Here is a 16,222-nt window from a genome sequence, read left to right on the forward strand (position 1 = left end):
TTGGAGGATTGTGAACTAAAACTGATATTACAGGATACTTCTTCAGTCTTGAATTTTCATTTTGATTAAACTTGTTTATTAGTACAGTCTTAAACAGTATTGCAGCAGAAAATTGCAGATATTAAACAGCCTAATATTTCTGTCAAATAGCATCAAATCACAGTGTTCAAATAAACGCCCACAGTCAACGCGCATTCTGTCCAGCTTAGAGTGCAATAAGAGTGAGCAGAAACAGCAGGGATGATTCCATGATCCAATAGATTCCAGATTTATACTTAGCATAGACTGGGCATGGATCTGTGACATGAGGCCTGAGTTCACCAGCACACATTTTCTGAAGATCCTCCTGGATCAGAGAAGTATCCCTATGTACCTTCACATCCACTAGGGAAATGTAAGACACAAGTGATGATGGACCATTAAAAAGGGCCTACACGGCTGTTTGAATGTCTTTTCAAGAACATGATGCATTAGAGGATGTGGAGTAAATAACGGTCACCCAATCCAATAAGCCTATTCCATCCAAAGAGGAGGTGAAAATTTCCTCCAAACCTCTCCAACTTTACCCTCTAACTTTGGTGAAAATACAGAGAAATGCATTTATGCTCAGATTTTGCTACATTTAAGTCAAAATTGTGACTACAAACATAAGAAATACTAAGGAGATTCTGAGCTATGCCTACTTCCTCCTTTATGGACTTATCTCCATTGCTCCCTGTTGATCCCTTATCACTAACTCCCTCCCCTATCCCATTTGGATAACATCTGCAGTATTAATATCATGATAGAACTCAATCCTTCTTTCCAACAGGATCCCAGAACTTTTGCAGACAACTGGTCCAACAATTGTTGAACCCTGTCACCTATATAAAGACTTAAATACAATTTTGTCAAATACTCTGTCTCGACATTTGTTTCACATAGCTACATCGTGAGGCTAAATTTTATTCTCTCCTTTGATCTGCCATAGGCTTGTGAATTTTGCTTTTTTGTTCTTTCCTCCTACATTCCTTGTACAAGATCAATAAGATTAATTTTATCATTCTTGTTTCTGCAATTTATCCTTACCACACAATGTAAGGTGAATGAAAATTGGGAAAATAAAATACTATAGGGGAAATAGTATAATAAAGTACATTTAAAAGTATGAATACTATATACTTACATCACTAGCATTATGCCGGGCAGATTTAGCAGCAATAATTGGAATAGCGTCAAAAGTTATGCTACAGCCCTTTGATAAATCCTTTTTCCATGCTTCTTTGTAGCAATTCTGCAAAGGAAAATGATCATTAAATTATTTTTTTTTTAAATCACATTGTAGACTCAGGACTACAAGAAAAAAGCCATATATTGAGCTGAGCTGGTATATTATTTGGTCTGCTGTGTAACCATTCTGACTGACAAAAGATCCCTATCACCTCATATTGTGTTGAACCCCTTGGTTATATCTCTAAAGCATTAAAACAAAAGAGGAAATTATTGTTTTGTGCAATGAGGAGAGTTTTAAAAATAATATCCATTTCTGCATTACGGGCAATATTTACTGGCCGTCTCTTGATGCCCTGATTTGGATACAATGAAATGGTTGCCATGTCACATCAGGGAGAGAACTAAGTGACAACTATATTGGAGTTCTGTTTAAGACAGTATTTACTGTTTCCTGCAGGACATTGGTGAATGAATTGTCTTTTCCTGATCATCTGACAGTGTCACAGTCATGTTTACTGATACCAGGTTTTCATTTCCAACTATATTTTAACATAATTAAGATCTAGGTTTTTATATTAAACCTCTGAAATCTCTGATGTTGATTCCATAGAGTCATACTGTATGGAAACAGACCCTTCAGTGCAACCAGTCCATGCCTGACATAATCCCAAATTAAACTAAACCTACCTGCCTGCTCCTGGCTCAAATCCGTCCAAACCTTCCCTATTTATGGCCCTCTCCAAATATCTTTTAAGCAGGAAGTTCATTCCACATGCAAACCACTTTGGTGGAAAAAAACTGCTTCTCAAGTCTTATTTAAATCTCTCTCTTACTTTAAAAAATGTGCCCCCTGGTCTCAAGATTCCCCATCCTAGAGAAAAGACAATTACTATTAACTTTATTTGTGCTCTCATTATTTTATAAACTTTCGTCAGGTTGCTTCTCAACCTCCTACGTTCCAGTGAAAAACGTCCTGGCCTTTCGAGGCTTTTTGTATAACTCAAACGTTCCATACCTGGCAACATCCTGGTAAATCTCTTCTGAACTCTCTCCAGCTTAATAATATTCTTCCCATAACTGGGCAACCAGAACTGAACACATTATTCCAAGAAAGGCCTCACCAATGTCCTGTACAATTTCTACATGACTTCCCATCTCTTATACTCAAAGGACTGAGCAATGAAGACAAGCGTGCCAAATGCTTTTTTAACCATGCCTTCTATATCTGGAGTTGAAGGCTCAGGCTTTCTACTTCTATGCTATCAGCCCGTGATTTACCTGTGTATTAAAAGAAATGGCAGCAATGGAAACTGGCAAGTGGATAAGCTGAGAACCTGAGTCTGACTCTTGAAATATGTCTGAAATATTGGAACTTCCTTGTGTGCTTGTTAGGCGTATGTTCTGAATACTATTGAGACATTGAAACAGCTGCACTTTGAATATTATTGAATATAAAGTACCACTAACTGTCACTTGTTTGTTCATAATCGACTATTGCTACATAGTAATGCAACAAATGGAATCCTATGAGCCTACTCTGTCATTCAGTTAGGGCATGGAGAACCTCAACTCCATTTGGTAGGAAAAGTGGCTGCAGTGTTTGAACAGATTCACTCAAATATACTTACATCACTGGCATTAATAGCATTGACTTTAGCCTGAATAAACTCTGGCACATCGGGTGGATAAGTGTACTTGTGAATGATCTTCTCTCCTTTGGCTTTGTAGTTTATCTAAATGGTAAAACAAAAATTCAAAAATGTGAGACTGTGATTTTTAAGAAATTGTTAGCATTACAAAACTAATATTCAGAATAAGTTAACAGGCTGTTAGCATTGAAACGTGAAGCATGTTAAATGTACAGGTAAATGAGGAGACGAGACAATTGTTGAGTCTTTCAGAGATTTGAGTCTGTTGCACATTATTACATTGCTCGTGGAATGGTTTCAAATGTATAAAAACATGTAGCACTGCTCAGTCTGCAACATGCCACATGGATCATAAACGTGTTGGAGTTGTTGCTTGATCTGTGCTTCATCAGCGTATCTGAAGCAGAGGTGAGAAAATGTTCTGTAGAAGAGAAAAGCAAACACAGTTCCTCCTCTTAATCATTATCTAGTAGTTCCAGAAGGCAACTCCACCAGAATTTTAGGACAACAATGGGATTATTTATGATGCTGTCAACAGTGAAACATTGACGACAAAACAAGAAGAGCATATGATGTTGAGTGTGATATATTAGCATTGGGTACAAGGCTGACCAACTAAACATAACAGAGAATGTGGATAAATAGATCAGTTATGGTTGACAATTGTAATGAGTGCAGTAGTGAAGGGATTATTGCTGTGTCTTCAACTAATTATAAACAATATTCATGGCTGTGATGAAGTGATTAACTGTATTATAACTATATTTACTGAAGATATGGAGATAGATTGGAAAACAAGTTCTGAGGAGGATACAAGAATTAGCAACAAAGGTAGCTTAAGTCGATGGACAAAATTTGGCAGTTGGAATATAATATGGGAAAATATGAACTTGTCCACCTTAGCAGGAAGATTAGAAAACCAGTATATAGTTTAAGCAGACGGAGGTTGCTGAATGCTACAGTACAGTGGGATATAGCTGTCATTGTTCATGAATAATAAAAATTCAGCTCGAAAGTACAGCAAGTAATTAAGAAGGCAAACAGAATGCTGGTGTTTATTGGGAGGGGGTTAGAGTGAGAAAAGGCAATTCTTGCTACAACTGCATTATTGAGACAGGTGTGTGCAATGTTGGTTACACGCATTTGCATACATACATCAGAAATATTGAAAATAGATCAAAGAAGATTCACGAGACTGATTCCTGGGATGAAGGACAAGTCTTATGAAGAATGTTGAGCTGTTAAGCAATACTCATTAAAGTTTAGCAAAAGAGATGTGGTCTTATTCAAACATGCAAGGTTCTGGGGAGCTTCCTGTCACTGACAAATGCAAGACGGGGTGGCACACTTGCAGAATAAACAATCTCACACTGAAGATGGAGATTAGAAAGATTTTTTTTTCCTCAGAGGATCATTAGTCAGTAGAATTCACTCCCAAGTGAGCAGTGGAGGATTGGTCATAGACTATATTCAAGTTCAAGCTTGACCGAAACTTGATTGATAAGGGAGTCAAGGGTTGGGGGAAAATGGATGTGTCATGGAACGATGATCTCATTGATTGGCAGGGCAGGCTCAATAAGCTGAACGGCTAATTCTGCTCCGACTTCGTATAAGCTTATGTTGTTATGTCTAGTAATTTTGACATCTGAATTTTTTTTCTGAATGCTGATGAAGGATTTTTGCCTGAAACGTCAATTCTCCTGCTCTTCGGATGCTGCCTGACCTGCTGTGCTTTTCCAGCACCACACTCTCAACTCTAATCTCCAGCATCTGCAACCCTCACTTTCACGTAGTTGATTTTTAACAGCGTAACTTACTTGTTGAATTAGAGTTTCCATGCAAGTAAACATTGAGTGAAGAATACCAGTAGAAGAACAAATATCTTGCAGAGAAATAATCATTAATCAAGCATTTAATTTCAGCATGTTTTAGAATGAGAGGCAAAGCAGTTTTATCCATTTTTACAAAGTACTCCAGGGTTCAATTTTTTTTGCTCCTTAGAACTGAGATGAAGAGATTTACTAAGTGCTCTACTCACATCACTCCTCTGTGCTTGGTTAGCCTTTGCCAAGACTGTTTCTGGGGCATCTTCTATTGAAGTGAATTTAATGGTGTCTGGTGGCTGGCGGTACTTTCTCTGTTATAGATAAAGAAAGATTCTTGTTAAGGTATCATTCCATTTAGCGCCATCGGATGCTTCATAGTAAAATCAGATTCAGGTACATGTATCCTTTAATGTGTTTGCGTTATTAAGCTCAACATACATTATTACACCACAGTGAGAGAATTTCTTCCTTTCGCAGTTCTACTGAATCACTGTTGTGCTCATGTAATGTGTTCAATTGCTGCTTTAGAACAGTCAAATGCAAAGATACTCCAGTATTGTGACCTACCTCATTGAGGATATCCATAGCTCTCTTAGCCTTTTCAACATCCAAGGAGCCAAAAGGAACCCAACCGATGCCTTTTTGCCAGTTATTATAATCAGCTTTATACTCATTCTGTTAAGCAAATACACAGAGAGGAACATTACTTACTAATAATCAATCTTATCAATAATCAATACATTGTTATTCAGGTCCCAGCAGGGCTTTGGATATCTAATTTGAACCTGTGAGTCCAATAATATAGGGAAGAAACAGCTTGAGCCCAAATAATAACAAAGTGAATTAAATTAAACAACTAAACCAAATACTTACATCGCTCTGCAAACTGTAGGATTTCTTAGCCAAATTCAGAGGCAAACTGTCAGGAGGCATACAATAATGACTTATTGGTTGCTTATAGAATGAGTTGCTGGCAATTTCCTGAGCCTTTTTGGCCTGGGAGACATTGATCATATCAAGTGGAGTATGATACTTAGTCTTTGTGTCTTCATAGTCCTTTTTATAAGCACGCTGAAATGAGAGAATAAACAGATAAATTTTTGCTTTTCAGACCATCTCACATTCTCAAATCATGACACAATTGGCAGATTGCACTTGACCAAAACAGGGAGTTGAGAGAGATGGGGATAAGATCTGACAATAATGCAGCACCTTACGAAAGGTCTTGAGGTGAGTTCAGCTTGCTGTCTTCAGCCACAATTAAGATTTGAGTGTATTAGATATACAATATAAAAGTAAGACTGTCAAATCTTTCTGATGCTGTCTATTCTGCTAAAGCTGATCTGAAAGCATCCATGCACCTTTCTTGATAGGAGCAGAACCCACCTCAGTTCAAATCATAAATTGTCAATTTAACTGTCATGTGAATTTTACATGAGCTAATACATTGTGAGTTTTAAATAAAACTGTATTAGCTGCTTGTTGAAGCGATGATTTCTGTCTTGCTACTTGGGACTCAGTGAACATATAAATACGGTCCAGACAGCTTTCAAAGGAGGCCGAATTGATCTCTGAAAGGTGATGAGCATTACTTAGACTCATAGAATCAGAGATATACAGCACGGAAACAAACCCTTCGGACCAATTCGTCCATGCCAAACAGATATCCTAGCCTAATCTAATCCCATTTGCCAGCACGTGGCCCATACCCCTGAATGGCATTGTTATTCATATATCCAAACAGATGCCTTTTAAATGCTGCAATTGTACCAACCTCTACCACTTCTCTGGCAGCTCATTCTATACATGCACCGCCCTCTGTATGAAAAGGTTGCCCCTTAGGTCACTTTTATATCTTTCCCCTCTCACCCTAAACCTACGCCCTCTAGCTCTGAACTCACCCACCCCAGGGAAAAGACCTTGTCTATTTCTCCCAAGCATGCCCCTATTGATTTTATAAGCCTCTACAAGGTCACCCCTCAGCCTCTGATGTGTCATTTACTTCTGATTGATTATGAGAAAGTGAGGACTGCAGATGCTGGAGATCAGAGCTGAAAAATGTGTTGCTGGAAAAGCGCAGCAGGTCAGGCAACATCCAAGGAGCAGGAGAATCGACGTTTCGGGCATAAGCCCTTCTTCAGCAATGAGGAAGGTGTACCTTGCCGGCTAAGATAAAAGGTAGGGAGGAGTGTTGGGAATGCAATAGGTGGAAGGAGGTTAAGGTGAGGGTGATAGGCCGGAGAGAGGGTGGGGGCAGAGAGGTCGGGAAGAAGATCGCAGGTCAAGAAGGCGGTGCTGAGTCCGAGGTATGGGACTGAGATAAGGAGGGGGTGAGGGGAAATGAAGAAGCAGGAGAAATCTGCATTCATCCCTTGTGGTTGGAGGGTTCCTACGCGGAAGATGAGGCGCTCTTCCTCCAGGCGTCGTGTTGCCATGGTCTGGCAATGGAGGAGGCCAAGGACCTGCATGTTCTTGGCGGAATGGGAGAGGGAGTTAAAGTGTTCAACCACAGGGCGGTTGGGTTGGTTGGTGTGGGTGTCCCAGAGGTGTTCTCTGAAACGTTCCGCAAGTAGGCGGCCTGTCTCCCCAATGTAGAGGAGGCCACATTGGGTGCAGCAGATGCAGTAAATGATGTGTGTGGAGGTGCAGGTGAATTTGTGATGGATATGGAAGGATCCCTTGGGACCTTGGAGGGAAGTGAGGGAGGGAGGAGGTGTAATCTAGGTAGCTGTGGGAATCGGTCGGTTTATAAACCTATACTACACCTCCTCCCACCTTGCCCCCTGTAAAAACGCCATCCCATATTTCCAATTCCTTCGCCTCCGCCGCATCTGCTCCCAGGAGGACCTATTCCAATACCGAACAACCCAGATAGCCTCCTTCTTCAAAGACCGCAATTTCCCCTCAGACGTGGTTGACAATGCTCTCATCGGGGGGAGGTGTGGGCGCAAGTTTTGCATTTCTTGCGGTTGCAGGGGAAGGTGCCGGGAGTGGAGGTTGGGTTGGTGGGGGGTGTGGACCTGACAAGGGAGTCGCAGAGGGAGTGGTCTTTCCGGAATGCTGATAGGGGAGGGGAGGGAAATATATCCTTGGTGCTGGGGTCCGTTTGGAGGTGGCGGAAATGATGAAGGATGATACGATGTATCTGGAGGTTGGTGGGGTGGTAGGTGAGGACCAGTGGGGTTCTGTCCTGGTGGCGATTGGAGGGGCGGGGCTCAAGGGCGGAGGAGCAGGAAGTGGAGGAGATGTGGTGGAAAGCATCATCAACCATGTCTGAGGGGAAATTGTGGTCTTTGAAGAAGGAGGCCATCTGGGTTGTTCGGTATTGGAATTGGTCCTCCTGGGAGCAGATGCGGCGGAGGTGAAGGGATTGGGAATATGGGATGGCGTTTTTACAGGGGGCAGGGTGGGAGGAGGTGCACTATAAACGAACCGACTCCCACAGCTACCTAGATTACACCCCCTCCCACCCTCACTTCCCTCCAAGGCCCCAAGGGATCCTTCCATATCCATCACAAATTCACCTGCACCTCCACACACATCATTTACTGCATCCGCTGCACCCAATGTGGCCTCCTCTACATGGGGAGACAGGCTGCCTACTTGTAGAACGTTTCAGAGAACACCTCTGGGACACCCGCACCAACCAACCCAACCACCCTGTGGTTGAACACTTTAACTCCCCCTCCCACTCCACCAAGGACATGTAAGTCCTTGGCCTCTTCCATCGCCAGACCATGGCAACACGACGCCTGGAGAAAGAGCGCCTCATCTTCCGCCTAGGAACCCCAACCACACGGGATGAATGCAGATTTCTCCTGCTTCCTCATTTCCCCTCCCCCCCTGCTTATCTCAGTCCTATACCTCAGGCTCAGCACCGCCTTCTTGACCTGCGATCTTCTTCCCTACCTCTCCGCCCCCACCCCCTCTCCAGCCTATCACCCTCACCTTAACCTCCTTCCACCTATCGCATTCCCAACACCCCTCCCACAAGTCTCTCCTCCCTACCTTTTATCTTAGCTTGCTTGGCACACCTTCCTCATTCCTGAAGAAGGGCTTATGCCCGAAATGTCGATTCTCCTGCTCCTTGGATGCTGCCTGACCTGCTGCGCTTTTCCAGCAACACATTTTTCCGATTGATTATATCAGCAACTGAATTTGGCTTTTGAAATGTTAAACCCAAATGCATTTGCACCATCTTTTGGTGCCAAACTATCAGTCCCTGACCTCAACCTGTCAAAATAGAAATCAGAGTTACAGGAAAATAGACAAACTGGTCTGGGAATTGAGGAAATTTGTGGCTCATTCAACTACAACCTGAAATAAAAACTTTGGTATTAAGTTTACTGTCCAGAGGGATAACTCTTTTGATATTAATCTGTTTTGATTAATGTGACATTCTCAACTTTGCAGTTCTGGTTGAGGCGTGCCTTTAAAGTGTCGGTAGGCTTTGTGTTGTAAGTCAACAACAAAACTGTATCCACGTGCAAACGTTTGCAAAAGTATTAAAGCATACCCTGCGTGCAGTGAGTTTGGTGCTTGGCTAAGGAGGCCAGCAAAAGGACCATGGATAATTAATCCATCAGCCTTCATTTGCATGTCACGTTGACCCCAGTGTCCTTGAAAGCTATCATCTCCTCAAACTTTCCCTTCTTCTTGAATACCCTTCAACATGTCTCAAAAGGTTAAGTTGGACAGGATGGGCTTATTTCCACTGGAGTTATGAGGCTTGAAAGGGTTCAGAAAAGATTTACAAGGATGTTGCCAGGGTTGGAAGGTTTGAGCTATAGGGAGAGGCTGAATAGGCTGGGGCTGTTTTCCCTGGAGTGTCAGAGGCTGAGGGGTGACCTTATAGAGGTTTATAAAATCATGATGGGCATAGATAGGTTGAATAGTAAAGGTTTTGTTCTCAGGGTGAAGGAGTCCAAAACTAGAGGGCATAGGTTGACGGTGAGAAGAGAAAGATTTAAAAGTGACTTTAGGGGTAACTTTTTCACGCAAAGGGTGGTACATGTATGAATTTAGCTGCCAGAGGAGATGGTGGAAGCTGGTACAATTACAACATTTAAGAGGCATCTGGATGGGTATATAAATAGGAAGGATTTAAAGGCATATGGGCCAAGTACTGGCAAATGGGACTAGATTAATTTAAGATATCTGGTTGGCATGTTGAACCAAAGGGTCTGTTTCTGTGCTGTACAACTATGACTCTAAGAGTAAGGAGTGTCTTAATGGAAAAAATACAGGATAGTGAATGGTTCTGACAAAATAGATGTGGAAAGAATGTCTCCTTTTTAGGATGAGTCCAGAACTAAGTGGCACTGTACTAAACTTAAGAGTTGTTCATTTGAGATGGAGATGTTAGGAATTTAAATTTCTCTCAAAGGGTTGTGCAGCTTTGGAATTCTCTGCCTCAGAAAGCAGTACAGGCGAGGTCATTGGATATTTTTAAGACAGAGGTGTTGATGATTCTTGTTGGGCAAGGGAATCAAAGGTTATCATGAAGAGAAGGGAAGGTGAAATTTGAGACATAGGCAGACCAGCTAAGATCTTACTGAATGGCAGAACAGGTTTGATTGTCCAAATGGTCGAATAGTGCTCTATTTTGTTTGTTCTAATGTTTTGCTTCTCATGCTATTTTTTTGTTTAAAGTCCACATTTGAATCCTTCCAGTCAGACTTTTTGCTCACCTCACTCTGCATCTTTGCCACATGCACAGAGTGTAAGATCTTAGGATCATCTTCTATTGAGCGAGCTCCAATATGCTTCCCACGAGCCTTTTCATAGCTTTGTTTATATTTGACCTGAAAGGTAGACACTGAGAGTTAATAAGGTGAGAATTTCATTTCAATACTTGATTTAAGAGTATCAAGTGAGAAGATTAGATGAAAAGAAATCATACATTAATTCCATTTTAATAGCCATTATCAGTTTCAAGATTATTAGAGTATTCTGGGAAGACATTTTACAGTTTAACACAAGACAAAGTTCTTTCTTTTCTGTGTTAAAGATGCATCTCATTTCCAACTTCAATGAACAAGTACATTTCCCACATAATGGTTGTATACATGAAAAATGATGAGTTTTGAGAGGATTTGCAGCTCAGGTTGAGGTTCTGGATGTAAATTTGCTTGCTGAGCTGGGAGGTTCATTTCTAGATGTTTCGTCATCCTACTAGGTAACATTTTCAGTGGGCCTCATGCGAAGCAACGTACATGATTCCTGCTTTCTATTTATATGTTTGGGTCTCTTTGGGTTGGTGATGTTATTTCCTATGGTGAACAACCAACCAGGAAATAACATCACCAACCCAAAGAAACCCAAACATATAAATAGAAAGCAGGAATCACGTACACTGCTTCTACTGAGGCCCACTGGAAATGTTACTAGTAGGGTGACAAAACGTTTGGAAATGAACCTCCTAGCTCAGTAAACAAACCCACATCCATGAAAAATTACCTAATGCAAAACTAGCAGAGAGTCATACTGCATGGAAACAGACCCTTCAGTCCAACTAGTCCACAACCATGTCCCTAGTCCTAAACTAGTCCTTTCTGCCTGCATTTGGTCCATATCCCTCCAAACCTGTCCTATTCATGTACTTATCCAAATGTCTTTTAAATGTTGTAACTGTGCCTACATTCATTACTTCCTCCGGCAGTTCATTTCACACACTAACCATTCGGTGTAAACAAGTAGCCCCTCAGGTTCTTTTAAATCTTTCTCCTCTCACCTTAAAAAAAACCCTAGGTTTGAACGTATCCCTTCTTCAGGAAAATAATTTGCAATTCATCTTATCTATGCCCTTCATGATTTTAGAAACCCCTACAAAGTCATGCCTCAACCTCCTACACTCCAGTGAAAAAAAGTCCCAAAGTATTTTTATAACTCAAACTCTCCATTCCCAACAACATCCTGGTAAATCTTTTCTGAATCTTTTCTAAAATCACTGTAATTATATTCTTCCTATTAAGGACACCCAGAACTGCATACAGCAGTCCAGAAGAGGCCTCACTAACATTCCATATAACTTCAACATGACATCCCAATTCCTATGGCACATGGAAGTCAGTACACTGAAGGGTACGTAGGTTAGTCTGATCTTACAGTAAGATAGAACACTGGCATAACATCAAGGACCAAAGGGCCTATACTGTGCTGTACTGTTCTATGTTCTATAGAAAGCAGGAATCTACGTTCTTTACTCAAAGGTCTGAGAAATGAAGGCAAGCATACTAAATGCCTTCTCAGCTACCCTGTGTGCCTATGACATACATAATATTTTGAAATTTATCTGGACCCCTAGGTCTTTCTGTTCTACAACACTATCCAGGTTTCCACCATTAACTGTATAAGCCTTGTTTGTTTTAAATGCAATACCTCACATTTATCCAAATTAAACTTCATTTGATGCACCTCAGTCCACTTACCTAATTTATCAAAATCTCTTTGGTAATCTTAGATAATCTTCTTCACTGTCCACTATGCCACCGATTTTGGTCTCATCTGCAAACTTACTAACGATGCCATCTATATTCTCATCAAAATCATTTATATAAATGACAAATAAAAAAAGGACCCAGTGCCAATCCCTGTGGAACTCCCCAGGCTACAGGTCTACAGTCCAAAAAAATCCCTGTGCCACCACCCTCTATCTCCTACCATCAAGCCAATTTTGTATCCAATTGGTAAACTCACCCTCAATTCCATGTGATCTAACTTTACCAATTAATCTACCATGCTGAACCTCATAAAAGGCTTTAGTAAAGTCCAACTAAGCAACATCTATCGCTCTGTCCTCAAGTGTTTGGTCACTTTCTCAAAAAACACAATCAAGTTTGTGAGACATGATTTCCCTCACATAAAAACCATCTGGCTATCCCTAATTAGTCCTTGCCTCTCTAAATGTATGTGATTTCTATCTTTCAGAATCACTTCCACCAACCTCTTCACCAATGATGTCAGACTCACAGGTTTATAGCTCCAAGGCTTCGCCTTACAAACTTTCTTAAATAAAGGCACAACATTAGCTACCTTCCAGTCCTCACTTGTGGTTATAGATAACACAAATATTTCTCCTGAGATGCCACAACTTCCTCCCAAACTTCTCACAACATCCTGGGATACACTAGGTCATATCTCAGAGATTTATCCACCTTTATGTTTTCTAAAAATTCCAGCACTTCCTCTTCTATAATGTGAACAGTTTTCAAAACATCAATATTTATTTCTCTGAGTTCTCTAGCCTCCATTTCTTTCTACAGTAAAAGTTGACCAAAAAGTATTCATTTAATATCTTTCTCACGTGTTGAGGTTCAACACAATGACAACCTCGTTGATCTTTAAGAGGTTCTACTCTCTCTCCAGTTGCTCTTTTGCTCTTTGGATTATGCTTAACCTTATCTACCAAGGCTCTCTCATATCCCTCTTTGCCTTTCTGAATTCCCTCTTAAGAATAACCCAAGTCTTTTATACTCTTTAAGAGATTCATTTGATCTCAGCTGTCTATATCTAACATATGATTCTTTTTTATCCTTGACTAGAACCTCAATATCTTTATTCATCCATTATTCCCTAATCTTACTAGTCTTACCTTTTACTCTAACAGGAACAAATACATCTGAACTCTTATTATCACACTTTTGAAAGCCTCCTTGTTGTCTGTCATTCCTTTAACTTAACTGTGAACAGTTTACTCCAATCGACTTTTGAAAGTTCTTGTCTCATACTATTAAAATTTGCCTTACACCAATTAAGAACTTTGACTTTTATGGAAAGCTTATCCTTTTCCATAACTATTTTAAAACTAATAGAATTATGACCACTAACACTTCAGTTACTTGCCCTGTCTTAATTTCCCAAGAGAAGATCAAGTTTTGTTCCTTCCCTGGTAGGAACATTTATATGTTGATCAAGTAATTTTCTTGAATACATTTAACAAATTCCTCACCATCCAAACCTTAAATACTATGGCAGTCCCAGTCAATATGTGGAACATTAAAATCCGCAATTATTACAATCACATAGTTTTACAAATCAAATCTGATTTGCCCCTTAGAGCCAGTAAACAGAGAAAGCATTCATCCCATAGATTTGAACAAAATCTTCCATCTCTATTTCACTTAACCCCACCAGTATGGTCCTTCATTCCCATTCTTCCCTGTCTGTTTATCTTGCTCGTCCTGACATTAACCTATTAACCTCAACTTCTTGTGGTCAGCATGGTGCCCTGTGACAGCACCTCTTTGTTGATTGCTTTTTCAAAGAATTTTCCAATTGGCTCCAAATATTGAGGTTAAACATCACCCAAGATTACTTACATCACTTGCAATCTCTGCATGTGCCTTTGCTGCAACAACAGGGATTGAATCCTCTCTAATGTTGCAATGTTTGGCTTTTTCTCTGTTCCAGTCATAGTTGTAACAATTCTAGCAAGAAAGAAACAAATAATAAATGTAATAGCCAATCTTACAAAGTGTGTTGGGGGCAGATCTTGAATTGGGGATGACCAGGATTTCCCATCCTTTAGCTACCATTTTGTCAGCATTTTTCCAATCCCAAACCATTTTCCAAAAGGGTCAGGTAGAGGGCACAGGATCTACTCATCCTACAACTGATGTGTAGCCAATTGAGGCCATTATTAGGCATATTAGGGCAATCCCAGGGCTAGATCTCACTTCAGTCACCATACTGTATTTGATGTCCACAGCTGAGGCCTCAGTCCACCCAATGCAAGGCCTCCCCCTTCTGAGGATGATCTGCCAACTCTGACCTTTTCTCATCTGCTTACATTTTTATCTCAAAGGTGCTCAAAGAATGCTTCAAGTTCAAAGTGCCCTTTCTTTTCCTCTGACCTACATCAGCAGCTCCCACTAGGGACTGTGTAGCTGCTAAGTATCACTGGAACCTCTTTAATTGGATGGCAAGTTCACCGCCTATTCACTAACTTGTTGTTCCTTCCAAAATTGCGTCAGGTAATTATTTCTGACAGAGTGCAACATCGGAACCAGACATGATTCAAACATCAGAGTTTCGACACCAAATAAAAAAACCTAGCCCTAAATGTCCAACAATTGTTAATGATTTCAAAATTTACATGTCAATATGTAGCTTTACAGTGTGTGATCTACCATGAGTTGCAAGACTCAAAATGGTATTTGAAATTCTTCACGTGCATATTTTTGAACTCTCAGTTTGCGTGGAAATGTGTCCCAACAGTTAGTGATAAAAAATGTCAACAGGGGACGTTTTGGGTACCATTAATGACAACACAATAAAAGTCAAGAGTATGGTCATCAAACCAGAAAATATATGATTTTACAATGGAAAATTTCAAAGCACAGAAGATTAATTCAAATAATTTAATTGTGGAATTTTCCTGCAAGATTTCTTGGTTAAGAAAACATAGAACACCAAATATGGAAGTAAAATAAATATAAATTAAAGTTTAAGGGGAATTAACAACTAATATTACAACAAAGTCATACAAAGAGTACAAGAAAAAGGAATAGATGAACTCAAGATGTCTGGAGTTAAGCCATAATAGACGAAGAAGGATATTAGATGTGTCTAAAGGGCTCCAGAGGCCAGCAGAGTGATGAATGTTTAATCTGACACTGAAACATTCACAGAGTAAGAATTTTTAGAGGTGGAGTTACAATTCAGTTTTGAACGGGACATAGGAACTGAAGGTTCAACTGATAAAATATTAAATTAATACTTTACTACAATTACTCAGCAAAAATCAAGAATAAGTTGAATTTTAGTAGGATATACTGTATCCAGGACAGATTGAAAATCAGTATCATAGATCTACTTAATGAGTTAAAGGGATGAAAAACTAATGAAATCCTTCAGATGAGGCCAGGGAGACATTTGCAGTAGACAAATCAGAAAAGGTATTTGTACCATGCAAATCAATGTTTGAAAAGCAATAAATTTGATCACAGTCAGCATGGATACAAGTCAAACATCACATACAGGCAATTGGAAACTATTCTAAACAGCTGGGTTGCAAGTCTATGTGTGTTAAAGCCAACGTAAAATTAGAATGAGTTCATCACTCCCCCTTGACAACAAAGCAAGCCTTTAGTCAAACGATTTTGAATTCAACTAAAAGCAGAAGATTCCACAGCAAAGCATGAGATTGGTTCAAAGACACCTTATAGACAGAGGGCTGGATTTTCCTGGGTCCCATGATTCCCATTATAATCCTCTAACATACAGTTAAAATGTCAGTAGGCTTTCCTGTATTGGCCCTCCACAGTCTGGGGAAATACTTGCATGGCTGGGGTGAGGCTATTTAATGGCAACTTAAAGGGCTCAACTCACTTAAACAGCAAACATATATGTTATCTATTTCCCCACTTTCAAATCTGCTGATGGGAGAGCATAAAATACATCCCTATGAGCACTCGGCAGACACCTAATGGTGGGTGTGTAGCATGATAGTGAAACCGAAGCCATATTCTGAAACACCCATCTTGTGATTTGATATAGCTACTGTGATTTTTGCAATAGGCCTTCTCAGTAAAC

The 16,222-nt window shown here is 40.2% G+C and overlaps 1 protein-coding gene across 41 annotated transcripts in view; it reads right to left on the reverse strand.

Annotated features, from left to right (window-relative positions):
* neb (nebulin) overlaps window positions 1–16,222 on the reverse strand; it is a 293,069-nt gene that overhangs the window by 233,170 nt on the left and 43,677 nt on the right. For all 41 annotated transcript variants that reach the window (XM_072579807.1, XM_072579845.1, XM_072579844.1 and 38 more), the window contains 7 exons: window positions 14,008–14,115; window positions 10,378–10,491; window positions 5,561–5,758; window positions 5,255–5,362; window positions 4,900–4,998; window positions 2,841–2,945; window positions 1,166–1,273 (listed from right to left, as the gene is read on the reverse strand). In XM_072579807.1, coding sequence (XP_072435908.1) covers window positions 1,166–1,273; window positions 2,841–2,945; window positions 4,900–4,998; window positions 5,255–5,362; window positions 5,561–5,758; window positions 10,378–10,491; window positions 14,008–14,115 — 840 coding nt within the window. The remainder of the gene's footprint in view (window positions 1–1,165; window positions 1,274–2,840; window positions 2,946–4,899; window positions 4,999–5,254; window positions 5,363–5,560; window positions 5,759–10,377; window positions 10,492–14,007; window positions 14,116–16,222) is intronic.

Source organism: Chiloscyllium punctatum, chromosome 10, assembly GCF_047496795.1.
Source record: "Chiloscyllium punctatum isolate Juve2018m chromosome 10, sChiPun1.3, whole genome shotgun sequence".
Classification (NCBI taxonomy): Eukaryota; Metazoa; Chordata; class Chondrichthyes; order Orectolobiformes; family Hemiscylliidae; genus Chiloscyllium; species Chiloscyllium punctatum.